This window comes from Natator depressus, chromosome 7 (assembly GCF_965152275.1).
Source record: "Natator depressus isolate rNatDep1 chromosome 7, rNatDep2.hap1, whole genome shotgun sequence".
NCBI classification, from domain to species: Eukaryota; Metazoa; Chordata; order Testudines; family Cheloniidae; genus Natator; species Natator depressus.
The window spans coordinates 97,043,770-97,060,263 of NC_134240.1; the positions used below are offsets into that span (position 1 = coordinate 97,043,770).

Genomic DNA, 16,494 nt, shown 5'->3' on the forward strand with positions numbered 1-16,494 from the left:
CTTTGAAAAACTTATGTGGGAAGACAGGTAGAAATCAGTATTCGTCAATTTTGATACGCTGTTCTGTTGGGGTATTTTTAATCCTCTTTTAGTATCACTGTGTACCAGTCACTGATGTCACTTTTAATGAAGAGCTCATCTTCAATATAAAAGCAGAGGGGTTCCTCAAGTTTGGCTGCCTTCTAGCCTTACACAACATAATGCAGAAAGAGTGACAACGGTTGTATAGATAACTGTTGCTTACTTCAAGCTCTAATATTCTGAACTCCAGGAGTTCATTTTGATCTTTAGCATCCTGGACATCATGTTTTAACCGAGCTTCTTCTGTTTCCATTTGTTTTATCTGAAAAATAAAATTAAATATATTTTTTTTAAAAAGTTTGATGGTTCATCACTTTTGGATAAATCCTAAACCTGTTAAGAATTCAGTTTCTCTGGGCAATGCTCGTGGCTTAAAAGCAAACATTTTGGATTCAGTGACACTTCAAGGTCACTTTACAAATCTTCTGGGCCCAAGGTGTGATTCTGTATTTCACAGCTCTGATATCATTCTGCTTAGATCTTAGACACAGTGGAATAGGATTGATCAGTAAGGGCTTAATTCTCCAACCCTTACACTGTTTTTAATTAGATGACTTGCTGAGTAAAGAACTACTCAAAGTGGGTACGGATGCAGACTCAAGACCTATATGTGTATTACAAGTCCACAGTAGGAATATTCTCTGCACAGCCTGATACACTGCATGAAATGAAGGGACTGCTGAGTAAATAGACCAGGGGTGTGGAAAATTCAGAAGCCACTCCCTAGAGTGACCATCTACTTAGCTCCTCTTATCAAGGAGTTCTAAAGCTGGTGAAGAGCTCCAGCTAATGACCTTATCCGTCCTTCTGAACTGTGGCATGATGAAGATATTATTACTGTTTGAGAATTGTTCTGATTAGAGTGGCACAGAATACTTTTAAAACATTTTATAGTGGTACTTAAATAATACTAACAAACCACATGCATTCCTTAAGCTTCTACATATACAGAGTTTAAGGCCATAAGGGACCACTAGATCATCTGGTCTGACCTCTTGTATATCACAGGCTACCAACACCCACACACTAAATCCAACAACTGAAATGAGGCCAAAGTATTACAACCCACAGAAAACTAGACTATTATTTGTCACAAGCAGAGATAATCCAGATAATCCTGGCAACAACCCACACTCACATGCTGCAGAGGAAGGCAAAAACTCCCAAGGTCATTGCCAATCTGACTGGGGAAAAATTCCTTCTTGACCCCACATATGGTGATCAATTAGGTTAGAACCAGCCAGCCAAGCACCTGAGAGAGAGAATGATTGATGCCACCTCAGAGCCCTGGCCTACTCTGCCCAATGTCTTATCTCCAGCTGTGGCCACCCCTGATACTCAGAGGAAAGAGGTAAAAAAAACCTTCCCAGAATACACTGGTGGAGGCCTGGGGGAAGGGAGGAAGAAATCCCTTCCTGACCCCTACCAGTGGCTGTCTGAAATCCTGAAGCATGAGCTTTAGGAACATAGGACATAAAGCAGAAGTGAGCTGCAGGGCTTTGGAGCCCTGTCTTTTGCCATCACAAACAATCCCATCATACAATTGCATTCATACATTTGTGTGGATCTCTCTGAAAACTAATTTAGTTGTTTGTCCCACTCCCTGCACCTAACTCCTATTGGGAGGGTGTTCCAGCACTTCACCCTTCTGCTGGTTAGAAACCTTTTTCTAATTTCCAGCCTGAATTTGTTTGTGGCCAGTTTGTATCCGTTTGTTCTTGTGCCCACATTTTCTTTTAGTTTAAATAACTCTTTAGCCTTCCTGGTATTTACTCTCCTAATGTATTTATAGAGAGCAATCATATCTTGTCTAAGCTTTCTTTTTGCTAGGCTAAAAAAGCCAAGCTCTTCCAGTATCCTCTCATAAGACAGGTCCTCCATTCCCCTGTTGCTATTTAATTTACTCTTTCTTGAACATGGGGGACCAGAATTGACCCCAGTATTCCAAATGTAGTCTTATCAGTGCATTAATACTTCTCTATCTGTACTAGAATTGCCTCAACTAGTACATTTTAGGATTGTGTTTGCTTTTTTCATAGCCACATCACAATGGTGGCACAGTCATCTTGTGATTGACACACACATCCAGGTTTCTCTCCTCCTCTGTTGCTTCCAGCTGATGAGTCCCCAGCTTGCAACAGAAATTCTTATTATTAGGCCCTTAGTGCATGACCTTTCACTTTGTACTAAAGAATTTAATCATCCAGATCTTCCTGTACAATATTCCGATCCTCCTCTGTATTGACAATGCCTCCCAACTTTGTATCACCACCAAATTTCATTAGCTCATCCTACCTTTTGTGCAGAAATATTGAATAAGGATGGTCACAAGACCAATCTTCAAGGAACTCCACTAGTAACCTCTTTCCAGTCTGATAATTCACCTTTTACCACAACCCAGTGCCTTCTCTCCTTTAGCCAATTCTTTATCCACCTTAAAATTGTGTATTGATTCCCATCTTCCCTAACCGAATGAACAATTTCTCATATGGCACCATGTCAAATGCTTTAATGAAGTTCAAGTATGTTTGATCTATTGCACTTCCCTTATCTAAAAAAAAAAAATCAGTGTTTTCTCAAGGAAGGAAATCAGGTTAGCCTGGCATTATCTATCTTTGGGAAACCCATGTTGCATTGCATCCCTTTTACCACTTACCTCTATGATTTAATTATTCTTTCCTTCAAAATTTGTTCTAAAAGCTTGCACACCGCTGAGGTCAGACTAACGGGTCTGTAATTGCCCAGATCACTTTTTTCCCTTTCTTAACTATAGGTATTAAGTGAGCTATTCTCCAATCATATGGGAGACAGACTTAAAGATTGTTGCTAGCAGACTAGCAATCTCTTGAGTCAGTTCTTTCAGTATTCTGGGATGGAAATGATCTCTTCCCCTTGACCTGAGCACATTAAGCTCTTTTCTTCCACGTCAGATGTGATCATTTTGATGGTTTTGATTTCTAGACACTCATTTCCATCAGCAGTACTGCCTTAATGCACGTGTACATATGAGCATCTTTACTGAAAACCGAGGCAAAACATTCATTTAGTTTTTGGACCACATCTAGATTATCTTTAATCTCCTTCCCAGCCACAGTACATGGCAGCCCAACCTCATCCTTCCTTAATCTCTTTTTATTTATATAACTAAAAACATATTAAATGTAGGAATAGAAATGCTGAGAATAAATACCTTTTCTACAAGTTCTTGATTTCTTCTATATAAAGCTTGCTTCTCCTCAATCCACTTCATGTCCTTAAAATATAAATGATTAATATTATAGGAGAAACTAACAGTGCTGCTATAGTATATGATCATGTAATTACAGACTGTATCATAATGCATACACAGAAGCGGGCTGAATTAAAATTTAACAGGCAACCTTAATTCTGACATTTCCTTACTTTTCTGAGTGCTTGACTTTGCATCTTAAAGTTCTTTTAACATAGTATTTTGTGTTTTTTTAAATGTAATTGGAATATAAATACTCCAATTTAAAAAAAAACATGAAAAATCCTGTCAATCAATGAAATGAATGATGATTGTAATAAAAGCGAGAAGTTAGGCACCTCCATTGCAATAATTTAATAAACAGATAATAGCAGTTATAGTATTTTGATTTCCATGTTTCCCAAGATTAAGAAAGATAAATCATATTTTTAGATGGATGAATTATTTTATTAGATTGAAATGGGGGAAAAACAATTGGAACATTAGTTGCTCACTGAGACAGTGATGCTTTGGGCTGAGCTGGCAAGCAAGTGATTACTTATAGTTAAAGTTTGTAAATCCCTTTGAAAAGTGCTATGTGAGTGATTAATAATAATAAATATCTTCACAATTATTCTCTCAAGGCACCATATGTAGAGAATGTTTTGAACAATTAATTTTTCACTCTGCTGAAAATAGAAATCAAAATGTCTTTTTCCTAGAAAATTCAATTTTTTGTAATGATTCATTCCATCTTTTGAAGAAGTTTGAAACGGAATTATAATGACGGAGGACCCACTATATTCCATCACTTATAAGACCTAAGGAGACCCTCCTCCAGCCCTAGCTGAAGGGATGGGGGCTATTGAATAGAGGGCCATTATGGAAATTCTACTTCTAGGCTGGTGTAGCCAGTTCTCTTCTCCCTTCCCTGTCAGAAGGCATGGCAGTGGTTTGCTGAGTCCTCCAATTTTGGAAGATCCAGTTGAAACATTTACAGGGAGAAATGCAGGCAGATAGGATTCCAAAAGCTGAACAGCACAGGAAGAAAATGGGGAGTGGGTAATTTATCATTTTTGCTTAGGCACCTTTTAAAGGGCCAGAACATGGAGAACCTATTCTCACCGGGTAGTCCACATGGAGGAGAATCACACACTAAAGATGTCCCTGGATATTGATGAGGGAGCTTTAGGGGGTGGAATTCTAGTTTATTGAAAGTTTCTCCAGGTTATTTCATATGGGGAGGGGTTTAAAACCCGTGAAAACTCCAGGGATGTAAGAACAGAATAAAGCCTGTAAAAGCCGAACCTGAGCTGCTAAAAGAATTTATGAATAATTTTTATATTGATTTTTAATGTGACTTTGAGGACTCCCACTTATTTAGCCACTTGTTGATAAAAGAAAATTCAGCTAAGAACAAATAGATGTATTTCACTTTTCTGGTCACGTTTACCCCCACAGTCTGCAGATGTCATCCATTTCAACTGGGACCAAAAGTAGGACTTTACACAGAACTGTAATAATATTTAGTGCTCAAAGTATGTTGCACTTTTCATTTTCAAAGTGCCACACAAACACTGGACCAGGTCACAGCTGGTGCAGAGACGGAGGCAGCCAGCACACCCCCACCTACATCCTTTAGAGTTTCCACCAGGAGAGACAACTAGATGACCATGTCAAGGCCCCAATAGAAATTTAAGTGAAGACATCACCCATCTGACTTACCCTTCCTCCTCTTCAGCCATCACTGACCTGTGGGCACCCTGGTAGAATTGAGGTGGTGGAGCCTTTCCCCATGCTACTGTAACACTAGATTAATCTAGCCCATTCGCTAATGAACCCTTGCAATGCCTGTGAATTATATAAATATTAGCAGCCTCATTTTACCAATGCGTAAACAGGTATGGGTTTGAGCCTAACAATTGCTGGGCAGCTTCAAGTAAAAGTAGAACAGTCTCAGCTCACATTGAAATCAAATGATTTGCCATATTCTGACTCAGATGCTCCTGGCTTCTACTTCCATTAACAGTCCACTAGATTTTGTTCCCCTTTTTGAGGTTTTAAAAAGAAAGTTGTGAAAAATAATTTTGTGTATCATCTTCTGGATTGGAAACGTAAATAACTAATGTGCTAGAAAGGCAGCATTTTTGGTATTTTCAATGGAGCTAGCCATCCATCCAAAGGAAGTATGGGCGTTTGTTATCTGCAAGAATTCTAGATATGAAGATATTCATATTCTATAAATGCAGGTATATTTTTCACTGCCTATGGATAAAAGTGAGTACAATGTATTTTGAATCCAGCACATCTCCAATTTTAGCTGCCTTTGGGTTCTCTTTTTCACAGCTCAACAGGCAATGGCAACACTAAGCATGCAGGTTCTGTACCAGCCTTGGGATTCAAGCTAGTGGGGATGAAAATGGCATGCAGAGGCAGGGACATATTCCAAGGCCAGAAAAGACCATTATGATTATCTAGTCTGACCTCCTGTATAACACAGGCCATAGAACTTTCTCAGAATAATTCCTAGAGCATAGCTTTTAGAAAAACATCTAGTGTTTTCTAAAACACTATTTCACATTTGGGGACAATGTATACCTTCAAGTCAGTGGCACTGCTATGGGTACCCGCATGGCCCCACAGTATGCCAACATTTTTATGGCTGACTTAGAACAACGCTTCCTCAGCTCTCGTCCCCTAATGCCCCTACTCTACTTGCGCTACACTGAAGACATCTTCATCATCTGGACCCATGGAAAAGAAGCCCTTGAGCAATTCCACCATGATTTCAACAATTTCCATCCCACCATCAACCTCAGCCTGGACCAGTCCACACAAGAGATCCACTTCCTGGACACTACGGTGCTAATAAGCAATGGTCACATAAACATCACCCTATACCGGAAACCAACTGACCTCTATGCCTACCACTATGCCTACCTACATGCCTTCAGCTTTCATCCAGACCGCACCACACGATCCATTATCTACAGCCAAGCTCGACGATACAACCGCATTTGCTCCAACCCCTCAGACAGAGACAAACACCTACAAGATCTCTATCAAGCATTCTTACAACTACAATACCCACCTGCTGAAGTGAAGAAACAGATTGACAGAGCCAGAAGAGTATCCAGAAGTTACCTACTATAGAACAGGCCCAACAAAGAAAATAACAGGATGCCACTAGCCGTCACCTTCAGCCCCCAACTAAAACCTCTCCAACGCATCATCAAGGATCTACAACCTATCCTGAAAGATGACCCATCACTCTCACAGATCTTGGGAGACAGGCCAGTCCTTGCTTACAGACAGCCCAGCAACCTGAAGCAAATATTCACCAGCAACCACACACCACACAACAGAACCACTAACCCAGGAACCTATCCTTGCAACAAAGCCCGTTGCCAACTTGTGCCCACATATCTATTCAGGGGACACCATCATAGGGCCTAATCACATCAGCCACACTATCAGAGGCTCGTTCACCTGCACATCTGCCAATGTGATATATGCCATCATGTGCCAGCAATGCCCCTCTGCCATGTACATTGGCCAAACTGGACAGTCTCTACGTAAAAGAATAAATGGACACAAATCAGACGTCAAGAATTATAACATTCAAAAACCAGTCGGAGAACACTCCAATCTCTCTGGTCACTCGATTACAGACCTAAAAGTGGCAATTCTTCAACAAAAAAACCTTCAAAAACAGACTCCAACGAGAGACTGCTGAATTGGAATTAATTTGCAAACTGGATACAATTAACCTAGGCTTGAATAAAGACTGGGAGTGGATGGGTCATTACACAAAGTAAAACTATTTCCCCATGTTTATTTCCCCCTCCCCCCCCGCCCACTGTTCCTCAGACATTCTTGTCAACTGCTGGAAATGACCCACCTTGATTATCACTATAAAAGGTTTCCCCGCCCCGCTCTTCTGCTGGTAATAGCTCACCTTACCTGATCACTCTCCTTACAGTGTATATGGTAACACCCATTGTTTCATGTTCTCTGTGTATATAAATCTCCCCACTGTATTTTCCACGGTATGCATCCGATGAAGTGAGCTGTAGCTCATGAAAGCTTATGCTCAAATAAATTTGTTAGTCTCTAAGGTGCCACAAGTACTCCTTTTCTTTTTGTGGATACAGACTAACACGGCTGCTACTCTGAAACCTGTCATATAGGTAAGTAAATCTGTGTAGTTCCATTGACTTCAATAGAGATATACAGATTTATATCAACTGAGAGTCTAGCCCCCAGGTAACAGAGTGTATTCCATGCCTGGATAAGCATAACTCTTTGATTCAGGTTTTTAGTGTATAATTTTCACATTCACATATTTAAAGTTCTCTTTGTGCACATGAATGAATATTCACACGTTTTTCTTTCCGTATTCACTCAACCCTAGATAGAATGGATTTAATGTTCAGTTCTAATGAATTATTCAACTCATTTGTTGAATAATGTGATATTAATCTCTCCTAATCCAATGGTACAGAGTTTGAAGGGGATTCCCATAATTATGCAAGGGCAGTTAAATCGATTTAAGAGTGTCAATAACGACACATAACTGCTGCTTGATAGATGTATTTTGTAATTAAAAGGGGGACAAATATTTTAGGAAGTATTATCAAAGTGATACTTCCTAAAATATTTGACTGTCTTTTATCATATATGACAGACTTTATAATGTGAGTATATGTTTCTTTTGCAGAAAATATACAGAACAGCTAGTTATCCTTAGAGACTGCAGTAATGAATATTTTTCTCAGAGTACATTACCTGTCCCTGCTCAGCAAGTGCCTTTTCTAGGTCCTCTATTTGAGCTTGTGATCTGTGTATTTCTGCTTGGAGCTGCTCACGCGTCTGTAGGATATGAGAAAAGATACATCAAACTTTCTCTAAAAGCCAAAATGCTAATGTAGATACATCAAACACTTAAAATATATCAAATACTCATTAAAGAATTTTGGGGGAAGTAATTTGCAGTGAAGTACCTATAACAGGGCCAATCATTAAAAATTTTAAAAGGAAAACTTGTATGATGGGATAATAATTTTAAGATAGAATTTAAGATTAAAATGAACATCATACAGTTAACTAGCCACTTAAACAGCAAAAGATGAATTGCTTCTTACATTCGAATATTTGTTACACTCTTTGTTCACAGATCAGAAGAGTTTTTGCCCTTATCCAGTTCTATCAAAACAGGATGTTTAAAAAAGCAAATGGAGTAACATCGAGATTTGTTTTCCCATAAGAATGGGAGGAAAGATACATTAATAGGCTGAGGGGCATGCTTGACTTCTACCTGTATTTTTGTTGTTTTAAACTGATTTAAAAGAGACCAACAAATACGATGGCACAAATTGTCAAAAACAGCCTCTACATTTATGACCATAATTTTGAGTACACAAATGTTTAACTGTACTATACATAGATTTCAAGGAAAAAGGCCAAGGGAAACTAGTTCACAGTCCAACACCTTTCTGTAAATGTGATGTATATATTTTATGGAGAATAAAGCTAATTCTAATTCTTAACTATTTTTATACATAAAATATGGATGTATGGGTGTGACATACCAGGGTACAATCCAGGCTAATGAGTAGCTGTGTCATTCCTTTCAAAATGTAAATCACTCCCAGCTGTGTCTGTGTGTGTGCTGCAACCAGTCAGCAATACCTGGGCTCTTACCTGCCTTGGTTATGCTACAGGGTGACCCCAACACACACCCCAGTCCTGTATTTTGCCCCAGAAATATATTTCCTGTACCACCTAGCCCTCTCTGGGATAGTAAATATATATTTAGTCCATTATTCCTTTAAGGGAAAAATACACACATAACTTGTTGACACAACTGGAGTTACACAGATACCAACTTGAACATACTGGATTCAATAAAATAAGTTGATTAACTACAAAGAGATAGACTTTAAGTAAGAAATGAGGCATAAAAGTCAGAAATGATTACAAGAAAAATAAAGATAAAACACTTACTGAAGCCTAACTTAGCAAACTACATTAGATCAAAGCAAAAGTTCTCTCGCCACATGCTATCTGCAGTCTTACTGACTAACTTTTTAGGTCCCCTCCCCCAGAATCCAACAGCTGCTTCCTTTGTCTCTTCAAGTGCAGTGAATGTGAAGGGCAGGGAGAGAGGGCTATCTTTGTGATTGTCCCTTCTTTTTTACAGTTTCAGTTCCCCTCTTGAAAAACATTTCCAACTGAGACCCAGGAGACAAAGAGACTATGTGGAAGAATGTTCCCTGATGGCTTTTTTCCCCCCTCTTAGAATTTCCTTTGTTTCCCCTCCCTGTGTGATGATTCTGTTTACTGCTGAAATGCAAATTAAGGCAAGCACACATTCCTTCCTTCATTTAGGACAGACCTGACTTTTGCCTGGCCAGGGCTGTGGCATTTGGAACATGTATTAATTAATAACATCATACAGGGGAATCTTATAACTGTACATACAATGTTGCCACACATATTTACCAGGACAATATTGACCAGCAAATTATGAGTTTTCAAATGATACCTTACAAGGCATATTTTGTACAAAGATTACAATAGTGTGTAGGGTATGAATACAGGCATGTGTTCTACCACAATGGCATTCTATTCTATATAGATTTTTATACTGTGCTCATCACCATAGTATCTGAGCACTTGCAGTAGTGCCTTAAGCAACATGACTACACATCCGTCACATGTTATTTGTTCTCTCATCCTCTTCCCAGGGGAAAAAGCATATGCAGCTGAGTGTCTTCTTTTGGTAGGTGTGTCTTTTTAATGGATCCATTGCTGTGTTTATATTAGAGAAGGCAAGACCAAAGAAATGCTTTTGCACTTGAAGTGGAAAGTGGTGAGGTTTGTGACAGTCCTTAGTTTTGAGGGGAGTTCATTACAGAGTCTTGGACTATCCCCAGAAAAAGTTCAGTCTCCTTGGGGTGAGCTTTACTCTTATTATTGGTTTCAGAGTAACAGCCGTGTTAGTCTGTATTTGCAAAAAGAAAAGGAGTACTTGTGGCACCTTAGAGACTAACCAATTTATTTGAGCATAAGCTTTCGTGAGCTACAGCTCACTTCATCGGATGCATACTGTGGAAACTGCCTCTCTTATTATTATCCACTCTTATTATTGAGAGTTCCATTGTGTCTGAGGAGTGAAGTTGTTGACCACACTCTTTGTCCTGGAGCTTTGGATGATCCTTTAGATTCTCTGGGCCCATACCATGGAGGGCTTTGAAGATAAGGACTGAAACCCTAGTCTAGGGGAAGCCAAGATAGGGAGCAGAACACAGTTTTGATATGTTCTTGGTAGCCTGTATTGCTCAAAAGATGCACTACAGCATTCTGAACTAATTGGAGTTTCCTAAATACTGAAGGCTTGATGTCCAGTTTGTATTGTATTGCTGTAATCCATCTGAGAGGTGACAAATGCATGTATAACTGAGACCAGGTCTTCGTCCACCAGGAGGGGACAGAGTTTCCTAATCAAGTAGAGGTGGTAGAAAGCATTACTCACAAATGCTGATATGAGAGAGCTTGGTGTCAGTGAGGAATCCAAGAATATTCCTAGACTATGGACTGAATTGACCAATTGTGAGTGTGTATCTTCAACCAAAGGAGACTGCACTGTGGTTGCAAGCTCTTCAAAATACTTGACTTTGCCCATCAGCATCACCTCTGTCTTGCTTGGGTTCAGCTTCAAGCAGCTGTTCTTTATCCAAGTGCTGATCACTGGGCCATCTTGGTGTAGTGGTCATATGTGGTGAAGGATGGATAGAACTGTGTATCAGCTGCATATTGCCAACACTTGAGTCTTTGTGTCATCTGACCAGTTCACCTAATGGTTGCATGCAGATGTTGAAAAAGACTGGAGAGAGAATTGGTCGTTGTGGAACTCCACAAGTGCAGGATCTATCAGTGGAGCTGCAGTTTTCCATCACTATTTGTTAGCACCATCCTTCCAGGAAGGACACAACCCATTTTAGTACATTACCTTGGATCCCTGCCACCTCTTTTAGGTGAGACAGCAGACTCTCATGGTCAACAGTGTTGAATACTGCAGAGAGGTCCAGTAGGATGACAATCCATATCTGTCCTCTAACCAATTTTACAAGAGGAAATCATCTATCAGTGCCAAGTCTAGAGGTTTCAGTTCTGTGACCTGGACTGAATCTAGATTGTGCCAAGTCTAGAACATTAGTTTTAATTAGATGACCTTGTAGCTGGCTTTTTGCTAGCTTCTCAACATACATGAGGGCAACTCTTTTGTTTATTCCTGCACTCAGTTTGGTTGAGAATATATATTTTCAGAGTAAGTGAATTTTAGAGCATATATAGATTTAAAATCTATAAACAAACACATCTGAAAACAAAATGATCCAAATTCAACTCCTCTTCTGCTTTCATGCCAAGAGCTGAGTTCAGGGTTCACTTCTTCCTACTCAGCTGATGTCCCCACTAACAGTTAAAAAATAAAACAAGGACTATTGATGCTTACACTAAATATTAGCAAAAAAGAAAAGGAGTCTAAGGTGCCACAAGTACTCCTTTTCTTTTTGCGAATACAGACTAACACAGCTGTTACTCTGGAACTAAATATTAGCATTGCCATCAGGTCTTGCAGGCACAACAGAGAGCCCGGAGCTGAAGTATTGGCAGGTAAAAAGTTTTTCAGTTTATGTTTTAAAGAAAGTTGCCCATTTTACTTGGAACAGAACTCTGGAAAGAACTAATCTCAATGGATACTTTACTGCTTCTTCCCAAGGCAATAGCAAAATTACCCAAGTATAAACGGAGAATATATTGTTTAACTGGAACTGGCAATTTGCAAATAATACAATCTGTGTTAAACAAGTTTACCATTAAGAGGAACTCAATTGTAAAGCCGTTGAGGGTTCTCATTGTACCCTCAACCTCTGCTTCAGGCAAGGTACCTTTTGGATCACATGATTACTCTGCTGAGAACAAGGGTAGCTTGGTGGCCTATAAATGTGGTTGGGCAGGTTGCAGACAGCATGAGGAAAAGACCAGTTCTGCTCCTTTTGCACCTGACAACCCCAATCCCAGGAAGTTTTCCCCACCTATAAACCTACTGAGGTAGTTAGTGAGGCAGGTAGTTAGCCAGTTAACACCGAAACCTTGTAATTATATTTTGTTTTGCCTTATTTAATTGTTTTTATTATCTGGGTGAATTTTCCTTCTTGTGTGTGGGGTTTTGTTTGTTTTGTATTGGGAAACGTTGAATTATTTCATGTTTGTAGTTGCTTCTTGTTTCACCATCACTTTCTTAATGTTTGCAACTTCTACCATGTCAGAGCAGATAGCAGGCAGGCCTTAAAGAAGATTAATTTCTAAAACTGTTTCACAGATCAAATAGAGTGAGACAATACTTATCTCTCAATCTGGCTATCTGAGAGACAAGGGATTAGTCTACTTGCAAGAATATTAGAGAACCCAGCAGTATAGACTGCTGTGGAATTGCCTACCCATTACTTTAAGTTACTTAGTGGAAATGAAGCATTACCTAGATGGCCAGGTCTGAAAAGCCAAAATATTGATTCAATCTTAGAACTCAAGCAGGGGAAAGTGGGGTTATCCATTTTGTGTTTAATTTGGTTATGGGTTGGGAAAGCAATCAGACTACCCCACTGCTGTAGGAAATATTCATGGTTGTACTAATATTTGAAACTTTTTATAATTTTAATAAAGTTATTGCTAATATGGCCATTTTGCCCTAAGACTGTGTTGGACTCTCCTGGAACAACGTGCTCATGAAAAGTGAAAGTGACTGATCCATCACTTACATAATAGATTTAGAGCCAAATTGAGAGCTTGTAGGAGTACCTCCATGAATGAGATTGCATAGAGTGGAGGTCAGGGCAGAATTAATATGTACATATTTTGTTCTTTGTCCACACCAGATATATTCTAATCCTTTCAATCAATTTTCAAATAGTAAAATTAAATGTGACTGTATTAATTGTCCTTCCAGCACTTTATAATGAATAATTTATTCATATTACAATACAGATATGTATTTATAATGTAAATTAAAGGAGGTAATTAGCTGCAACTACCTTTCTAAGGGGCCATCTGAGGAAGATAGAAAGGCACAATGAAATAGTACTTTTGCAATTCAATTAAGAAAATGAATCTCGTTTTGAACTATAAGCCTTTTAAAAATGTTATGCAGAATCATGTAATCTCAGTAAATCCAGGTTTGAATTTTGGGCATTAACTATTTAAGAATATTGGTAATAGATTTTTACAGACAGGAAGCTTAATTTTCCATAAAATATTCTGCTTGACACTCTTGTAAGCTGATCAGTGGTATAAAAATATAAATGCATTAGCCATGGTTTCTTCAGCAACCAGCACTTCAGTGTAAGAGAGTGGAAATCTGACTGCTTTTAGAGACCATAAATTACAACACTGCATTTGAGAGAGCAGTGTAGACGCATTAGTTATTCACAGAAGACAATATTATGGAGAGACACTACCATGAGGAATATCAAACAGGTGTTTTTTCTGGCCACATCAGCAAGTGCCATGGATGATTAAAGGAAAACAAAGGAGGGGGAAAAAGAGAAGCCTCCTGAAAAATGTTGAAACCCAATTTAACTCTTTTTCAACTACTACTAACATACAATTGACTGTGCAGTACCCCTTCATATCCTGGTCAAATTCTAATCTGAGTAATTACTTTCACTCAATCTACAGTCTAGCTGCAATTTTATTTGGAAGATAATCTTCCCTTCTTCTCCTAAACTTCTATATACTGTTGTTGTGTTTTGGCCCAGAAATGGTTGGTGGCACAATCTCTGAGTTTACCCAGTGTATCACTTTGGAACCTATCATTGTGAAAGGCACTTTATAAACTTATGATTATATCATATATACATGCATATTAAACTACTGCAGACCAGATCCTCAGCTGGTGTAAATTGACATAGCTTCTTGATCTTCAATGGCACTACCCCGATTTACACCAGCCAAAGATCTGGCCCATTATCACAACAACCTGAGCAAGTAAAATTAGAAAAATGTACATAATTACAATCCTTTATTTTCATGTAATATAAGCCATTTAGACCTTAACTTCTCGTTCTGCATCCAATGTTCCTCCAACCTGTTCTTGCAACAGAGCATATGCTCGTTGCAAAGCCTGATATTCCATTGTCAACTGCCGAAATCTCAATTCTGTTTCTTCTTTGGCCATGCCCTGAAATGAAAAAAAAAATTGATTCTTCCAAAACTGAAAGTAAAGAAAGCCTAACAGAATCCTATATGTATTTTCTCTGAAGAAGGAAGTTGGTGACATTAGAGCCAATAATTTATAGTACTTTTAAAATACGAATTAGCAAGTGCTGTTCATAAGGTGTTGTTTAAGTGCTCTCTAGTTATTTCAGTCTTCCCAGGAAAATATCACGTAGACACACTTCACTGAAATGCAAGATGTGTCTTTCTTTCAGAGTTAGCACTACTTGCCAGCACTGCTGATCACAACCATCATGAAGAAAAGTTCCTCCTTTTTGCAGAAAGATGCAGAGTATGTCATCCATGAAGCACTGTGACTGTTGAACCGACTCTAAATCACTGCACCACACACTGTCGCCACTGGTGATGTGCCAATGGCATTTCTGAAGTAACATATGACATTTGCATTGGTACTACGTTCTTCAAATGAGACAAAGACAAGGAATGAATAGTGAATGGATGACCTGATTTTCAGAGACACTGACCATCCACAGCTACCACTGAAGTCAATGGATACGTCTACATTGCAATAAAAAAACACCATGGCACCGAGTCTCAGAGCCGGGGTCAACTGACTCATGCCGATGGGGCTCGGGCTGTGTGGCTAAAAAATGCAGCGCAGGTGTTTGGAGTTGGGCTGGCGCCCAGGCTCTGACACCCAGCACCCTCATGGAGTTACAGAGCCCAAGCTCCAGCCCGAGTCCAAACACCTACACTGCAATTTTTTAGCCCCGCAGCCTGAACCCTGCAAGACCAAGTCAGCTGATCAAGGGCAACCTTGGCTATGCTGCTGCTGGTCTTTTATTTCAGTATAGATGTACCAAATGGGAGATGTGGATCTTCAGCACCTCTCGTTGATCTTCTTTACATATCCTGCTTTAATGCTGTACTACATTAGTATGGTTCATTAATATAATGAATTTGATATAAGTGAAATTCACTCTATGCAATAGCCAGGACTATTTTGAAGGCTTATATGCAACTTCAGTGGTGCACAGAACTTGAGCCAACTGTCTGCACGAGTGAATTTCATGCTATAGGAATAAGGAGAAGTATTTGCTCAATGTGTGTATTAAAAATGAATCAACAGATTCATGTTTCTCTCTCTCACACACACACTTAAATCGTGTAGCCAGCTATAACACGGATATGAATGATTACATTCCCTTCTTTAGAAATCTGCAATTAAACTGTAAAACAGATGGTGAAGGGCTGATTGAAATGATGCAGGTATTAAAGAATCAGATGCTGTAAAAACATATTTCACTATCATGGGGCTTATTTTTTTCTATAGCAATGTTCTTGCTGGAGCCTAGAGACAGGTAATGGTCCATAGATCTGACATGATATTCTGAAAACACGCACTGACTTTATCTGGAATGTACTTTTGGGAATAGTCTTCAAAATACAGGTGGTATTTGGCTACTGGTGCCTGCCTGCAGTATTTCTTAACAGCTGCCTCTTCTTATTCTGACATCAGAAACTGCAGAATGGCGACCTCTGTTGAGGGGCTGGTGAAAAAACAGAAGTACTTACAGAGTCTTTCTGCTGCCTTGGCTCACACCATGGATTTGGACAATTCCATTCAATATGGATTCAGGCTGTGCTCTGAAAATACACCTGAAACTTAGGTTGACCTAGTTATATTGCTCAAGGCTGTGAAAATTTCACGCCCTCTGCAACACAATTAGGTTGACCTAACCTGCATGGTAGTCGCAGCTGAGTGGATGGAAAAATTCTTTAATCAAAGCCTAGCTACTGCCTCTCGAGGGGGTGAATTTACTACAGTGACAGAAAAAGCCGCTCTGTCACTGTCACGTGAACGTTGCAATGCTATAGCGGCGTAGCTGCAAAGCTGCAGCTGTGGCACTGTTATGCTTGTAGTGCAGACAAACCCTTATGTCAAAATGTGAAGTCATTGGATAAGA

General features: G+C 39.3%; 1 protein-coding gene across 10 annotated transcripts in view; it reads right to left on the minus strand.

The window, feature by feature from the left end:
- Positions 1-16,494, minus strand: part of JAKMIP3 (Janus kinase and microtubule interacting protein 3) — a 149,356-nt gene that overhangs the window by 15,574 nt on the left and 117,288 nt on the right. For all 10 annotated transcript variants that reach the window (XM_074959132.1, XM_074959130.1, XM_074959131.1 and 7 more), the window contains 4 exons: positions 14,403-14,531; positions 8,078-8,161; positions 3,272-3,334; positions 245-343 (listed from right to left, as the gene is read on the minus strand). In XM_074959132.1, the coding sequence (XP_074815233.1) occupies positions 245-343; positions 3,272-3,334; positions 8,078-8,161; positions 14,403-14,531 (375 nt within the window). The remainder of the gene's footprint in view (positions 1-244; positions 344-3,271; positions 3,335-8,077; positions 8,162-14,402; positions 14,532-16,494) is intronic.